Genomic DNA, 14,411 nt, shown 5'->3' on the forward strand with positions numbered 1-14,411 from the left:
TTGTAGCTTTTTAGTTAAAAAATATATATAATTATATATAGGTTTTCACCTTTAAGCTGATAACTTCATTTTCAATATAATTTAATATTTTATTACTTTATCCTCGATTATGCTGTGTGCTTTGATGTATGCTTTCAAACAAACAAATTTGTAATAATAAACGCTTTCTTTTCATATGCAGTGGTTATATAATAGACAATTGAATAATGGTTGTTATTAATTAATTATATAAAATTTATGTATATATTTTTCTATGTAGATTTTTTATATAAATATTTTTGTGAAGATAATTTGTATTAATATTTTTTCTATAAAAATAATCTGTGTAGGTGCTTCTGTGAAGGTATTTTGTGTTAATATTTATTCTCAATCGTCTTTAATTGTCTATACGACAACCATTACATCGCCTTGGCATAAACGCTTTGTCTTTGAGATCCTGTCAGAAATGTCAATGTTCAAAATATAATAAAACATTGTAGAAAAATAGATCGGGATCTGTGATTATTGATAAAATTCTTTTAATGATGCATTATTTTGTTTTCCTGCCGTAAGCGCTTCCATCAGCAATTTTACAAACCCAGATTCAAGAAGGAAACGTTTTGGTGGATGATAGTATTGATGAATTCATATCATTATCTTAGGATAATTTACGCAAATAAAATGAATAAGCAAAACTTTTACGTAAATATAACATTGACAATTTCTAGAAGTAAATGCAATAAACGTAATTGTATATAATCTGCTACACCTTATAACGGAACTCAATTGCACGTAATTCGCTACAGGGTACCGCGGATTACGTTGAAGGCTGCATTACTCATAAATCGCTACACCCTGTAGCGGTTTATGCTCATATGGTGCTACACTCATAATCCGCTACATCCTCTAGCGGATTATGAACAATGTGAAAGCTTGAGAAGATGCCTATATATACCCAACAAGTTGTGTAGAGTGTCATTCTCATTCATTCATAACTTGAGGAATGGAGAATGAAGAGAGCTTTTTGGTGTTAGTGCATCATTCTGAAAAAATAAAAAAAGAGTAAGAGGCACAGTGTGAAGTTTACAGACAGAGAATCGCTGAGTGTTTTTGTCAGGTCGCCTGATACATTGTTGGATCTGAAGAGCAGTATACTGCAGAAGTTGGCCGCGGGTGGCTCAAAGTGGGTGAAGAAGCTGTTCTACAAGGTCCCTATTGCGGTTGTGTCAACTGGCGTGCAATATGAAACGTTCGTGTTACGAACAGATTAAGATATGCAGGTGTTGTTTCATTGTCGTCAGAGTTTTCCGAAAGTGAGGATACATGAGTTGTTTGCGAAGCTGGAACATGGGATCGATAGTTTTGGTGCATCCGCTCCAAACCCCCAGTCCACCACGATGGGGGGTGCCTCCACCTCGATGTCCGTCGTTGCACCTGAGTGTTTGTTGGAGTATCGGCCAGCCGGTCCAGTTGAGGGCATTCACCTCAACTCATCCATCTCCAGATGTAGGACATGAGGGGGAATCGGATCGGGTGGAAAATGCTATGCTAGAGGATGATTCCGACGAAGAGCCTGCTGACATTGGAGGGGACAGCGATGATGAAATTCCGACAAACCCAGCAACATGTCAACCACCGTCAAGTGCCGGCACACATGAGCAACCTGCACATTATTCTACCCTGGATCTGGGAGCCATCATCCAACCGACGGTATCAGCACCAACCTTTGGGGGTCGAAGCTTGCACGAGGAAAATTCTGTAGCTGAATTTCAAGTTGGCCAATCTTTCCATAGTAAGGAGGAAGCTGTGCTTACTGTAAAGGATTACAGCATTTGGCGCGATGTTGAGTATAGAGTGATGGAGTCAGATCATCTTAAGTACCATGGGAGATGCAAGGAGTTTGGGAAGGGTTGCACATGGATGATTCGCATCAGCCTTCGAGCACGGAAGGGAACTTGGGAGGTTCGGCGGTACAATGGACCACACACATGCTTGGCTACATTGATATCCAGCGACCACCGACAACTAGATTATCACGTGATCTGTGCGAATATCTTTCCTCTGGTTTGAGCCAATGCGGCGGATCGATAAAGGTGTTACAAGAAGCTACCGAAGGAACGTATGGGTTCAAGCCAACTTACAGGAAGACGTGGTTGGCAAAACAGAAGGCGGTAGCACAGATATACGGGGACTGGGAAGAGTCCTACGCCGAGCTACCTCGTTGGATCCTTGGTGTGCAGTCCACCATGGAGGGGACGGTTACGTTGTTGAAGACATCTCCGGTTCGCGTCGGTGATGACGTGGATGACTCAACCGTGTACTTTCATCGTCTTTTTTAGACGTTTCCTCCTTGTGTTGAAGCTTTCCGACATTGCAAGCCATTGGTAAGTATAGACGGTACTCAGCTGTATGGCAAGTATGGAGGGACTTTGCTCCTGGCCATCGCTCAAGATGGGAACTCCAACATCTTGCCTATTGCTTTCAGTCTCGTGGAGGGAGAAAATGCCGAGTCTTGGTCTTTCTTCCTGACCAACCTGCGGCAACATGTGACTCCGCAACAGGGGATACTAGTCATCTCAGATAGGCATAATGGCATCAAGGCTGCACTAAAGAACCCGAACAGTGGGTGGTTACCCCCGCATGCGTACCGAGCATTTTGTATTCGGCATGTTGCAGCTAACTTCGCACTCAGTTTCAAGGGGACGGATGCAAAGCGTTTGCTTGTGAACGCTGCTTATGCGAAGACTGAGGCAGAGTTTCACTATTGGTTTGATATAATGCGGACTGAGAATCCGGCAATATGTGATTGGACGAACAGAATAGAATACGATAAGTGGACTCAGCACCAGGATGGTGGCAGACGGTTCGGTCACATGACGACCAATATATCTGAGTGTGTTAATTCTGTTCTTAAGGGTACACGGAATCTTCCGGTTACCGCCCTAGTAAAGTCCACATATGGTCGGCTAGCGGAGTTGTTCGTGATTCGTGGTCAGACGGCAGAGGCTCAATTGGCCAGCGATGCCAAGTTCTGCCAGTCTTTTATGAAGGCGATGGAGCGCAACTTGAAAGACTCCAGATGTTTCACTGTCACTCTGTTCGATAGACACCAGTCTGAGTACACCGTTGCCGAGACAACGGCCACCGGGAGCTTTTCACTTGGGACGTACCGAGTTTCCCTCCAGCATCGTACATGCGACTGTGGATACTTTCAAGCTCTCCATTACCCATGTTGCCATGCAATTGCATGTTGTGACCAGTCACGGCTTGACTGGTCTATCTATGTCGACGACGTCTACACCATGCAGAAGGTGTTCAGGGTGTACCAGATGGGTTTCGTACCGCCAATACCGGAGGGACTTTGGCCACCTTATGACGGTCCGACCGTTATTCCGGACCCCAGCTTGAGGCGTTGTCGTGATGGGCGACCAAGGTCTACCAGAATCCGGAACAACATGGATGAGGCTGACCCTAACCGACCGAAGCGATGCGGGCTCTGCAAACAGCCTGGGCACACGCGTAGGTCTTGCCCCTAGAGAGGCTCCACCGTTGCCAGTAGTTCGTAGGACTTCTAGTCTGTGTGCTTCTAGTTTTTTGAATTTTATATTCTCCTGTAGCAATTTACGCTTTCGGGTGTTAGTGTTAGTTCCTTTGGTGTGTTTGTGTTAGTCTTGGTTCCGACCTATTTGTATAACTTATGACTTATGCCTAATGTAGAAATTTAATCCGTGTTACTGTTAATGCTTCGTGCCTATTATATTTCTATGGCTTATTATTTATGGAGACTGTATTTGTATAACTTCGTACATTTTGCATCACGAGTTGTTACTGTAAGACTGGTATATATAGGCATCTTCCCAAGCTTCCACATTGTTCATAATCCGCTAGAGGGTGTAGCGGATTATGAGTGTAGCACCATATGAGCATAAACCGCTACAGGATGTAGCGGTTTATGAGTAATACAGCCCTCAACGTAATCCGCGGTACCCTGTAGCGGATTACATGCAATTGAGTTCCGTTACAGGGTGTAGCGGATTATATACAATTGCGTTTATTGCATTTGCGTCTGGAAATTACTAATGTTATATTTGCGTAAAGGTTTTGCTCATTCATTTTATTTGCGTAAATTGTCCTTATCTTTATGTGCCTAATTTAATATCCAAAAGATTCAAGCGCAAACAAAAATATTTTCTAAATGATTTAAAAATTACAATAAAAATAACTAATAAATAATATATTTATTAAAAGTAATAAAAAAATTTTCGTAGTTAACCAATGACATATCTATTTAATCTTAAATTGTTTTGTCAATGTTTGAATAAATATTTAGAAGATGCATAAAAGTATTTAGAGAAAAATTTGATCTCTAAATTTTTCTTTTTCTATTTTTCAAAAAAATTTAGTCATTCACAATTAAAAAACTTTTAAATAATTCACTTGACATAAAATTACAAATTTTTAAGAATAAAAAGATCTTATTTTTTTAATATTATTTACAAAAAATTACATCAAAATATGACATCTAAAATTTTTTTGGGACAACATCAGTTGAAAAAACTTTTTTAAATATGAATATTATAAAGAATCGATTTCATAATATGAGAGATGAATTTTTAAATGATTATTTAACGACATATATAAAAAAAGAGATATTTGATTGTATTAACAATAAAAAATTACTTAATCTTTTCAAAATATAAAACTTAAAAAAATAAATTTTAATTTTTATATTATTATTAAAAGAAATTGGGCTCGAGTAGGGACACTGTTCATACCCTGGCCCAACGATAAGTCCCAGGTCCAAACGAAAGGCCCAATCCAAAGGATTGAGCCTCGCTCTATACCGACCTTCACCACAAGAAGTCGGTTCCTACCACGACTTGCTCTAAAGAAGTCAGGACGAAGATTAGCTGACAGATAAACACCCATTCAAAAGAGTAACTGCCCCTAAAATCTCTCTACCCACTTCCCGGAGCCATATCTCAACCTCCCTAAGATAAAGGGACGGTTAGCATTCTAGAAAAGCGGCACTACTTCAACGGTGGTTATTGGTTCACCACTATAAATACACTGACACTTCTCAGGTATCTCTAAGTCCCAATACACTCTAGACCTGCTAACACCCTTGCTGACTTAGGCATCGGAGTGTCTTTGCAGGTACCACCCCCCATTCATTCATACTCACAAGTCGGACGGAGGCCCCTAAGGCGCAGACCCGCTCAAAGGCTTCCTTCCTCAGATGATTGGGCCAACCTAGCAAGTCCAGCCCACCATCTCCGGTTACCCACCGTAACATTGGCGCCGTTGCCGGGGACCCGAGAGATCAACCAGCGATGGCGGACAGATCCCCTGAGGAGGGTCACGTAGAAACAGATTCCGAACAAGAGAATCTGGATACCGGAAATAACGACGCGGACTTAACCCTCCGCCAGGAAACCAACGGTCAACATAGAGAGGGTACCTCCGGAGTCAAAACCCCGAAGGTGAATTCCTCTGAAGGCCGTGAATCGGAGAAGGACGGACAATCCCATGCAACTGAACTTATGGGACTAGTTCATGTCCACCAAAGTCGCTTGGAACAACTAGAACAGGAACAGGAGCAACAAAGGGAGATAGAAAAGCACCTAAGAGAGGAGATGGATCGACCAAAAGAGTTAGAGAAAAAACTCTTAAAGTTAGAATCCTCCCTCAAAGGTCGGAACTCCCGTGACGATAGAGAAGAGTCGCCCCTAGGAGGGGAGGATCCTTTTAGTGAGGACATAATGAGGGCAAAAGTTCCAAGAAACTTTAAAAGCCCCGATATGGACCTCTACGACGGAACCACAAATCCGAAGCATCATTTGAGCAACTTTAAAAGTCGGATGTATCTGGCTGATGCTTCTGATGTTACGCGATGCAAAGCTTTTCCGACCACCTTGTCGAAAGCGGCGATGAAGTGGTTCGACAGCCTCCCCCCGAGGTCGGTAACCAGTTTTGAAGACCTCTCAAGGAAGTTCTTGATGAGGTTCTCCATCCAAAAAGACAAAGTAAAACATGCGCCAAGTCTCCTGGGAATAAAGCAGGAGGTCGGGGAATCCTTACGAGCCTACATGGAAAGGTTAAATAAAGCATGTCTAGAAATCCAAGACCTGCCCACTGAGGCAGTCATAATGGGGTTAGTCAATGGGCTTAGAGAAGGTCCCTTCTCACAGTCCATATCTAAAAGACACCCCACCTCCCTAAGCGATGTACAGGAAAGAGCCGAAAAGTACATCAACATGGAGGAAAATGCTAAGCTGAGAGACCTGAGTTGGCGACCTGGGCACCCTCCCTCAACAAAAGAGAGGGAGAGGGAAACCAAAAAGAAGGAAGAACTCGGTCTCGATAGACCAAGAAAATATCACTCTTATACTCCTCTAAAGGTCTCTATAGTGGATGTATACAGAGAGATTTGTAATACTGAAAGGCTGCCACCCCCGAGACCCATTAAAAATAAAAAAGGAAGGAGCCGCAGCGACTACTGTGAGTACCATAAAATATATGGTCACTCCACGAACGACTGCTACGACCTTAAAAATGTGATAGAAAAGCTGGCTAGAGAAGGTCGGCTTGACAGATATCTCATAGAAAGGTCGGACAGTCATGGGAAAAGAAAGCGAGATGATATGGATAGAAGAGACCCACCACCACAGACTCCGGAGAGACATATCCATATGATCTCAGGGGGTTTGCGGGAGGGGGACTCACCAAATCCTCTCGCAAAAGGCATCTCAAGAGAGTCTACCAGGTCGGAGGAGAGTCATCCGACCTCCCTACCATTTCATTCACAAAAGAAGATGGGCAAGGAATAATCCCTGGACACGATGACCCAGTGGTAATAACCATGATCCTAGCAAACGCCCATCTCCATAAAACCCTAGTAGACCAAGGAAGCTCAGCGGACATTCTTTTCAAGCCCGCTTTCGACAAACTAGGGTTGGATGAAAAAGAGTTAAGAGCCTACCCTGACGCCTTGTACGGATTAGGTGACACGCCAATAAAGCCACTGGGATTTTTGCCCCTCCACACCACTTTTGAAAAAGGGGAAAAATAAAAAACTCTGAGTATAGACTTCATAGTCATCGACGTAGGGTCAGCATATAATGCTTTAATCGGCAGAGCTACCCTTAACCGACTCGGAGCGGTGGTATCCACTCCCCATCTTTGTATGAAATTCCCGACCTCAGCGGGGATAGCAACGGTAAGGGGAGACCAGAAATTGGCAAGGAAATGCTACAATGAAAGCCTAAACCTGAGAAGAAAGGGCCGAGAAGTCCACACAATAGAGCTCGGAGGTGCAAGGGCTAGAGAAGAGCTGCGACCACAGCCGGGAGGAAAAACCGAGGAGATACAGGTAGGCGAAGAGGAAGGGAAAAATACTCACATAGGAGCCAACCTAGGGGAAACCCTAAAACAAGGGTTGACTAAGCTCCTAAGAGACAACTTCGATCTCTTCGCCTGGAAGGCCTCCGACATGCCTGGGATAGACCCCGAGCTCATGTCCCATAAGCTTTCGGTCTACCCGAGGTCCCGACCTGTACAACAAAGAAGACGCAAGCTCGGCCCAAAACGAGCCCTGGTAGTAGAAGAGCAAGTACAGGCGCTCCTAGAAGCCGGCTTCATCAGAGAAGTCAAGTACCCAACATGGCTAGCCAATGTAGTGCTAGTCAAAAAACAAAATGGCAAATGGAGAATGTGTGTCGACTATACCGACTTAAATAAGACCTGTCCCAAGGACCCTTATCCACTGCCAAGTATTGACACCCTAGTAGACTCCAGCTCGGGGTATCAATACTTGTCCTTCATGGACGCCTACTCGGGGTATAACCAAATCCCGATGTATGAGCCAAACCAGGAGAAGACGTCATTCATCATACCCAGAGCTAATTTCTGCTACGTGGTCATGCCATTTGGATTGAAAAATGCAGGGGCCACATACCAGAGGTTGATGAATAAGGTGTTCGCCTCCCACCTGGGAAGCCTAATGGAAGTATACGTCGACGACATGCTGGTAAAAACCGAAAAAGAAGTCGATCTCTTGTCAGATCTCTCACGAGTCTTTGACACCATAAGGTTACACGGGATGAGACTAAATCCCGCAAAGTGTGCCTTCGCGGTAGAGGCAGGAAAATTTCTAGGGTTTATGCTGACACAAAGAGGGATCGAAGCAAATCCCGATAAGTGTAGAGCTATCCTGGAGATGAAAAACCCGACTTGTTTAAGAGAGGTCCAACAACTGAATGGCCGACTTGCAGCCCTCTCCAGATTTTTGGCAGGATCAGCACTAAAATCCCTTCCACTGTTCTCCTTATTGAGAAAGGGATGTCAGTTCGAATGGACTCCTGAATGCGAGGAGGCGTTCCAGGAGTTCAAAAGATTCTTGAGCCAACCTCCTATTCTGACCCGACCTATAGCTGGAGAAGACCTCGTCCTATACTTATCTGTAGCAGACAAGGCCGTCTCATCGGCCCTGATAAGAGAAGACGAGGCCGGTCAGCATCCAGTATATTTCATCAGTAAAGTTCTACAAGGCCCTGAGCTAAGGTACCACAAACTAGAGAATTTTGCCTACTCCTTAGTAGTAGCCTCACGAAGGCTACGGCCTTACTTTCAAGCTCACACAATAAGAGTCCGCACGAACCAACCCATGAAGCAAATCTTCCAAAAGACGGATGTTGCAGGGAGAATGGTTCAATGGAAAATAGAGCTCTCCGAGTTCGACTTGAAGTACGAAACTTGGACGGCAATTAAAGCCCAATGTCTCACCGACTTCATTGCAGAATACGCAGGAGACCAAGAGGAAAAACCAACTACATGGGAACTCTATGTAGATGGATCCTCAAACAAAACAGGAAGCGGTGCAGGCATAATATTGGTGGATGAAAGAGGAACCCAGATAGAGTTTTCCCTCAAATTTGAATTCCCAGCTTCAAATAATCAGGCAGAGTATGAAGCCTTGATTGCTGGATTGAAGCTGGCGGAAGAAGTCGGTGCTACAAAGGTGCTGATATAGCGACTCACAAGTGGTGACCTCCCAGATAAGTGGAGAGTATCAGGCAAAGGACCCAAATATGAAGAGGTACTTGGAAAAAACTCTGGAACACCTTGGGCGCTTTGCGGAAACCGAGGTCAAACACATAACTCGGGATCTAAATAGCAGAGCAGATGCCCTATCCAAGTTAGCAAGTACCAAGCCAGGAGGGAATAACAGAAGCCTAATCCAGGAAACTCTCCAGGAACCCTCCGTAGTAAAAGAAAAAAACAAACAAGAGGTCCTTGAGGTAGTCGGATTAAGCCTCGGATGGATGAACCCCTTGGTCGAATACATGAAATTGGACATCCTCCCGAAGGAGGAAAAAGAGGCTAAGAAAATCCGGAGGGAAGCACAACACTACACCTTGGTGAAAAATATTCTTTATAGGAGGGGGATATCAACACCATTGTTAAAGTGCGTACCGACCTCAAAAACCACCGAGGTGTTGGAGGAAGTCCATAGTGGGATCTGCGAAAATCATCTCGGAGCAAGGTCATTAGCCAGGAAAGTGATCCGAGCTGGATTCTACTGGCCGACCTTGCAGAAAGATGCGACCGAATTTGTGAAAAAGTGTCAACCATGCCAGATGCATGCAAATTTCCACGTGGCTCCCCCGGAGGAGCTCATCAGCATCACTTCTCCATGGCCCTTTGCGAAATGGGGAATGGATTTGTTAGGTCCTTTTCCCCAGGCGCCAGGACAAGTCAAATACCTGATCGTGGGAATAGATTACTTCACAAAATGGATAGAAGCAGAACCATTGGCCACCATCACCGCACAAAGAAGTCGGAGGTTCCTCTACAAAAATATCATCACAAGATATGGATACCCTATTCCATTACTACAGATAATGGAACCCAGTTCACCGACTCTACCTTTAGAAGCCTAGTAGCCAGTATGAAAATCAAACACCAATTCACCTCGGTGGAGCACCCGCAAGCCAATGGGCAAGCCGAGGCAGCCAACAAAGTCATACTGGCAGGGCTGAAGAACAGATTACAAGATGCAAAAGGAGCCTGGGCCGAAGAGCTTCCACAAGTGCTATGGGCTTACAGGACAACCCCTCAGTCCGCCACTGGAGAAACGCCCTTCCGACTAGTCTATGGCGTAGAAGCCATGATACCAATAGAAGTCAACGAACAAAGCCCAAGAGTAATTCTCCATGACGAGATCGGAAACATACAGGGGCACAAAGAGGAGCTCGACTTGCTCCCCGAAGTCCGAGAAGAAGCCCAGATAAGAGAAGCAGCGTTGAAGCAAAGGATGACTACAAGGTACAACAAAAATGTCATTCGAAAAGTATTCGCCCCGAATGACTTGATCTTGATCAGAAACGACATTGGAGTCAACAAATCAGGGGAAGGAAAACTCGCTGCAAATTGGAAGGGACCATACAAAGTCAATGAAGTCTTAGGAAAAGGTTATTATAAAGTAACCGACCTGAACGGAACCGAGTTACCGAGGTCGTGGCATGCTTGTAATATGAAAAGGTACTACAGTTAAAAGCGAACTCTACTCCCTGATGTACTCTTTTCCCAACTTCATGATTTTTTCCCAAAAATCAAAGGGTTTTTTCTGGAGAAGGGTTTTTAACGAGGCATCATAGTAGAGGCTAAAGGAAATAGATTGTCAAAACCCTTAGTAGCAATAAGGTACCTCCCCAATTAATAAAGATCTCTTTCATCTTACAAATATCTCTTATAAATTCCTTCTTTGTTTTCTCTTTCTTTCGACGAAATGCGCCGACTTAAGCTCGACAAAACGTGAAAATCTCATGAACCGACCTAGATGGTCGTCAGGATAAAATGACGAGGTACAAGTCGGTGTAAAGAGGTTATAAAAGATGATCGCGAAGAACTCGGAAACGTTCAGGCTCATAAGTCGAAATGAAAGTCCGAGTAGAAAAGAAAACGCATCGCAAAAATAACCTAAGTCATAAGAACTCAATAAAACAAAATTGAGTACGAGGAATAACAAAAAGAGATTGAAAAACCTAAGGAAAAAGCTTAAAAGCTATCCTAGAACCCTTAAAGCAAAAAGGTTTAGACAAGCCAAAGGAAAGGTTTTCAGAAAAGATCAAAAAGGGGTTTTTTCAAAAAACAGAAGTCAGAAAAGCATACACGCATAAGGTAACTTAAACCCTTATCCAAAAAAGGGTATTTATTTTGTTAACTTAAAACCCTTATCAAAAAGAGTATTTTTTGTTTACGACCTTAAAAGGCCAGAAGAAATTGTTCAACAAACACCACCACCAACAAACAAATATGAAGAGTTTAAAAAAGGGGGACCCACAGGCCGGGCCCCATATAGCCAACTATTTTTTAGAGAGATCACCACCGGAATCAGAAAGAGCAGTCGGAGCACCATCAGGGCCAGGAAGAGAGGCAGCCATAGGAGAAGGAGAGGAGGTTCCGTGAGGCGTTGAGGAGCTCGGAGCATCCTTCGAACGAGGAGGAGACTCAATTATCCTCTGCCCCCGAGTCTTCAAGTCGGAATCGGAGACAGGCTTAGGAGAGGCAGGAGGATAGACTATGGCGCCATCAATAACAACCTTGTCAGGATCCAAAGGAGAAAGATCAAGGTCGGGGGCAAGGACCCTGACCTGCTCCATAAAGATCCTCCAAGCCTCCTCGGCACCATCAGCGATAGAGTCCTCCAGCTCGGTGTAGGCAGCTCGGGAATTCAATAGATCCTTCTTTGTAGCCACCAAATCCTCGAACAAACTTTGATAACTCTCCTGTGCCTTCTTTCTCAAGCCCTCCTCCATGTTACACTGGTCCTGTAACTTGTTCCCCTTCTCCCGAAGATTATCCCTCTCCTCCTTTAGCTTGGCGACCTCCTCCTTCAACCCCTTCTCAGTGTTCTGATATATGAGAAGTCTCTCCTCCAGCTCACCAACCTTCGAAGTTGAACCCAGAAAACTAAGAGGAGTCTTCTCAAACATGTCAAGAAATTTTGTGCATACCCCCGCCGCCCTGATACTCTCCTCAGCCAGAGAAGTAAGGTGGTTCCGGACAGAAACATCATCCATGCCTATATGGACATGAGGGTAGATGTGTTTCCGGACGAATGCAGGGGCATCCGCCTTAGCCTCACCTTCAAAAGAGGAGCCAGAATCCAACACCTTGCGTTTCTTTTTCTCTGGCTCAGAAGAAAGTTGGGAGGAAAGGGGCGGCTGAGAAAGAGTTGATGAAGGGATCACGATGGGCTGGGAAGGAGTCCCCACATTCCGGGGAGGAAGGGGAGGAGGAGAGATAATCGCCCTGGCTCCACCAGACCTAGCACGAGACCTTGCCTTGGCTTCCTGAACCCTCTGGTAAGACTCTTGAGCGTTTTTCTTCGCCATCTCTACAAAAACAAATCGGTAGCTAAAAGTCAGACAAGTCGGTAAGAAAAATCGCAAGTCGGAAACAAATGAGAAAAGCAAAAAGCTACCTAATTGTGACTGGACAAAAGTCGGCGACCCCTGGAGAAATTTTTTAGTATCCAAGTATGGGGCCCTCCCCACACTTCTCGAAGGAACCCTACAATGGCCGCCTCCACCTCGTCCAGGTCGTTCAGACCATATTTCTCACAGGGGGAGGCCTTTAACCAGTATAGAGGAAAGCGAGGAGAAGCACTCTCATCCAAGAAAAAGGGGTGGTGACCCTCTGCTGCTTGAACTTTGAAAAAATAGTTTTTGAAGTCATGAAAGGACTCATCAAAAAGGGTGAAAACTCTCCGACCTTGAATAGCTCGGAAAGACACCCACGGTTGCTTATTATTCAGCCCACTGAAGGGCTTGGTCATATGGAAGAGATAGAAGAAAACCCTCAGAGAAGTCGGGAACTCCAAGGCCTGGCTGATGAATTGGTAAATTTTCAAAAAACCCCAAGAGTTGGGGTGAAGCTGAGTAGGAGCAACTCGGCAGTGACGCAAAACAAACATCTCAAAATTTGAAAAAGGAAGAAAAACACCCAAACGGGTGATCATACACTCATACATAAAGATAAAATGAGGTGCCGCTTCATTGGCCCTCCCGAAGCAAACCCGGTCTTCTGGACCCGGGACTACCAACTCATACTTCGGCTCCTCCTCCTCAGAAGTACAAATTCTGTGGTGAGTACGAAGGTGGGTGATAAACTCAGTATCGACCGAAGGTTCCTCCCTTAGGACCGTGACATCAACCCACTGAGAAAGAACATCTACAGACGCCATTTTCTTTTCTTAAAAAGGTGACAAAAACCTACAAGGGAAAAAGAAAAGGAAAATAAAAAAACACGGCCCCTAAAGGGAGGGAATACATAACTAAACGGAAGTCTACAAACTAACCTATCTATTTACAAAATAAAGGCATGCAAATAGAAAAGCATGTTACAGAAGGAGAAAAAACTAACCTTTATCTGAAAATGAGGGCTGGAGGAAGTAAAGGCCTTCGAACACAAGAGTACAGCACGAACAGATGAAGAGAAAAATTGAAAAATCGCAGAAACGAAACAAGAAAAGAGAGGGAAGGTATTTATAAGTACGTTAGGGGCACAATGGTAAAAACGGGGCAGTCATTAATAAAGACGCACCGTTACCAAGACCATCAATCCCTATGCACATCCCTAACAGACGCGACGCTTAATTAGACGTAACTGTCAGAACCAAAAGGTCACGAAAAGTCACGTCGGTCCTCCAACAAGTCGGCTACGACCCCGAGTAGAATACTCGAACCCAAATCTTAAAAGAAATTGGGCTCGAGTAGGGACACTGTTCATACCCTGGCCCAACGATAAGGCCCAGGTCCAAACGAAAGGCCCAATCCAAAGGATTGAGCCTCGCTTTATACCAATCTTCACCCCAAGAAGTCGGTTCCTACCACGACTTGCTCTAAAGAAGTCGGGACGAAGATTAGCTGGCAGATAAACACCCATTCAAAAGAGTAACTACCCCTAAAATCTCTCTACCCACTTCCCGGAGCCATATCTCAACCTCCCTAAGATAAAGGGACGGTTAGCATCCTAGAAAAGCGGCACTACTTCAACGGTGGTTATTGGTTCACCACTATAAATACACTGACACTTCTCAGGTATCTCTAAGTCCCAATACACTCTAAACCTGCTAACACCCTTGCTAACTTAGGCATCGGAGTGTCTTTGTAGGTACCACCCCCCATTCATTCATACTCACAAGTCGGACGGAGGCCCCTAAGGCGCAGACCCGCTCAAAGGCTTCCTTCCTCAGACGATTGGGCCAACCTAGCAAGTCCAGCCCACCATCTCCGGTTACCCACCGTAACAATATATATATTTATTTATTGCCCACACTCACAATATTTTCTAGATCTGTCACTGTCTCTTCAAAAAAGTTAAAAAACCCTTAAATAATTAATTATATTTTTTATTGTATTAGAAAT

At 44.4% G+C, this 14,411-nt stretch overlaps 1 protein-coding gene across 1 annotated transcript; it reads left to right on the top strand.

The window, feature by feature from the left end:
• LOC107616074 lies at positions 1,327 to 3,515 on the top strand. Its single transcript, XM_016318073.1, has 3 exons — positions 1,327 to 1,941; positions 1,992 to 2,237; positions 2,319 to 3,515. The coding sequence occupies exons 1-3, from the start codon at positions 1,327 to 1,329 to the stop codon at positions 3,513 to 3,515; spliced, it is 2,058 nt and encodes a 685-aa protein (XP_016173559.1).

This window comes from Arachis ipaensis, chromosome B09 (assembly GCF_000816755.2).
Source record: "Arachis ipaensis cultivar K30076 chromosome B09, Araip1.1, whole genome shotgun sequence".
NCBI lineage: Eukaryota > Viridiplantae > Streptophyta > Magnoliopsida > Fabales > Fabaceae > Arachis > Arachis ipaensis.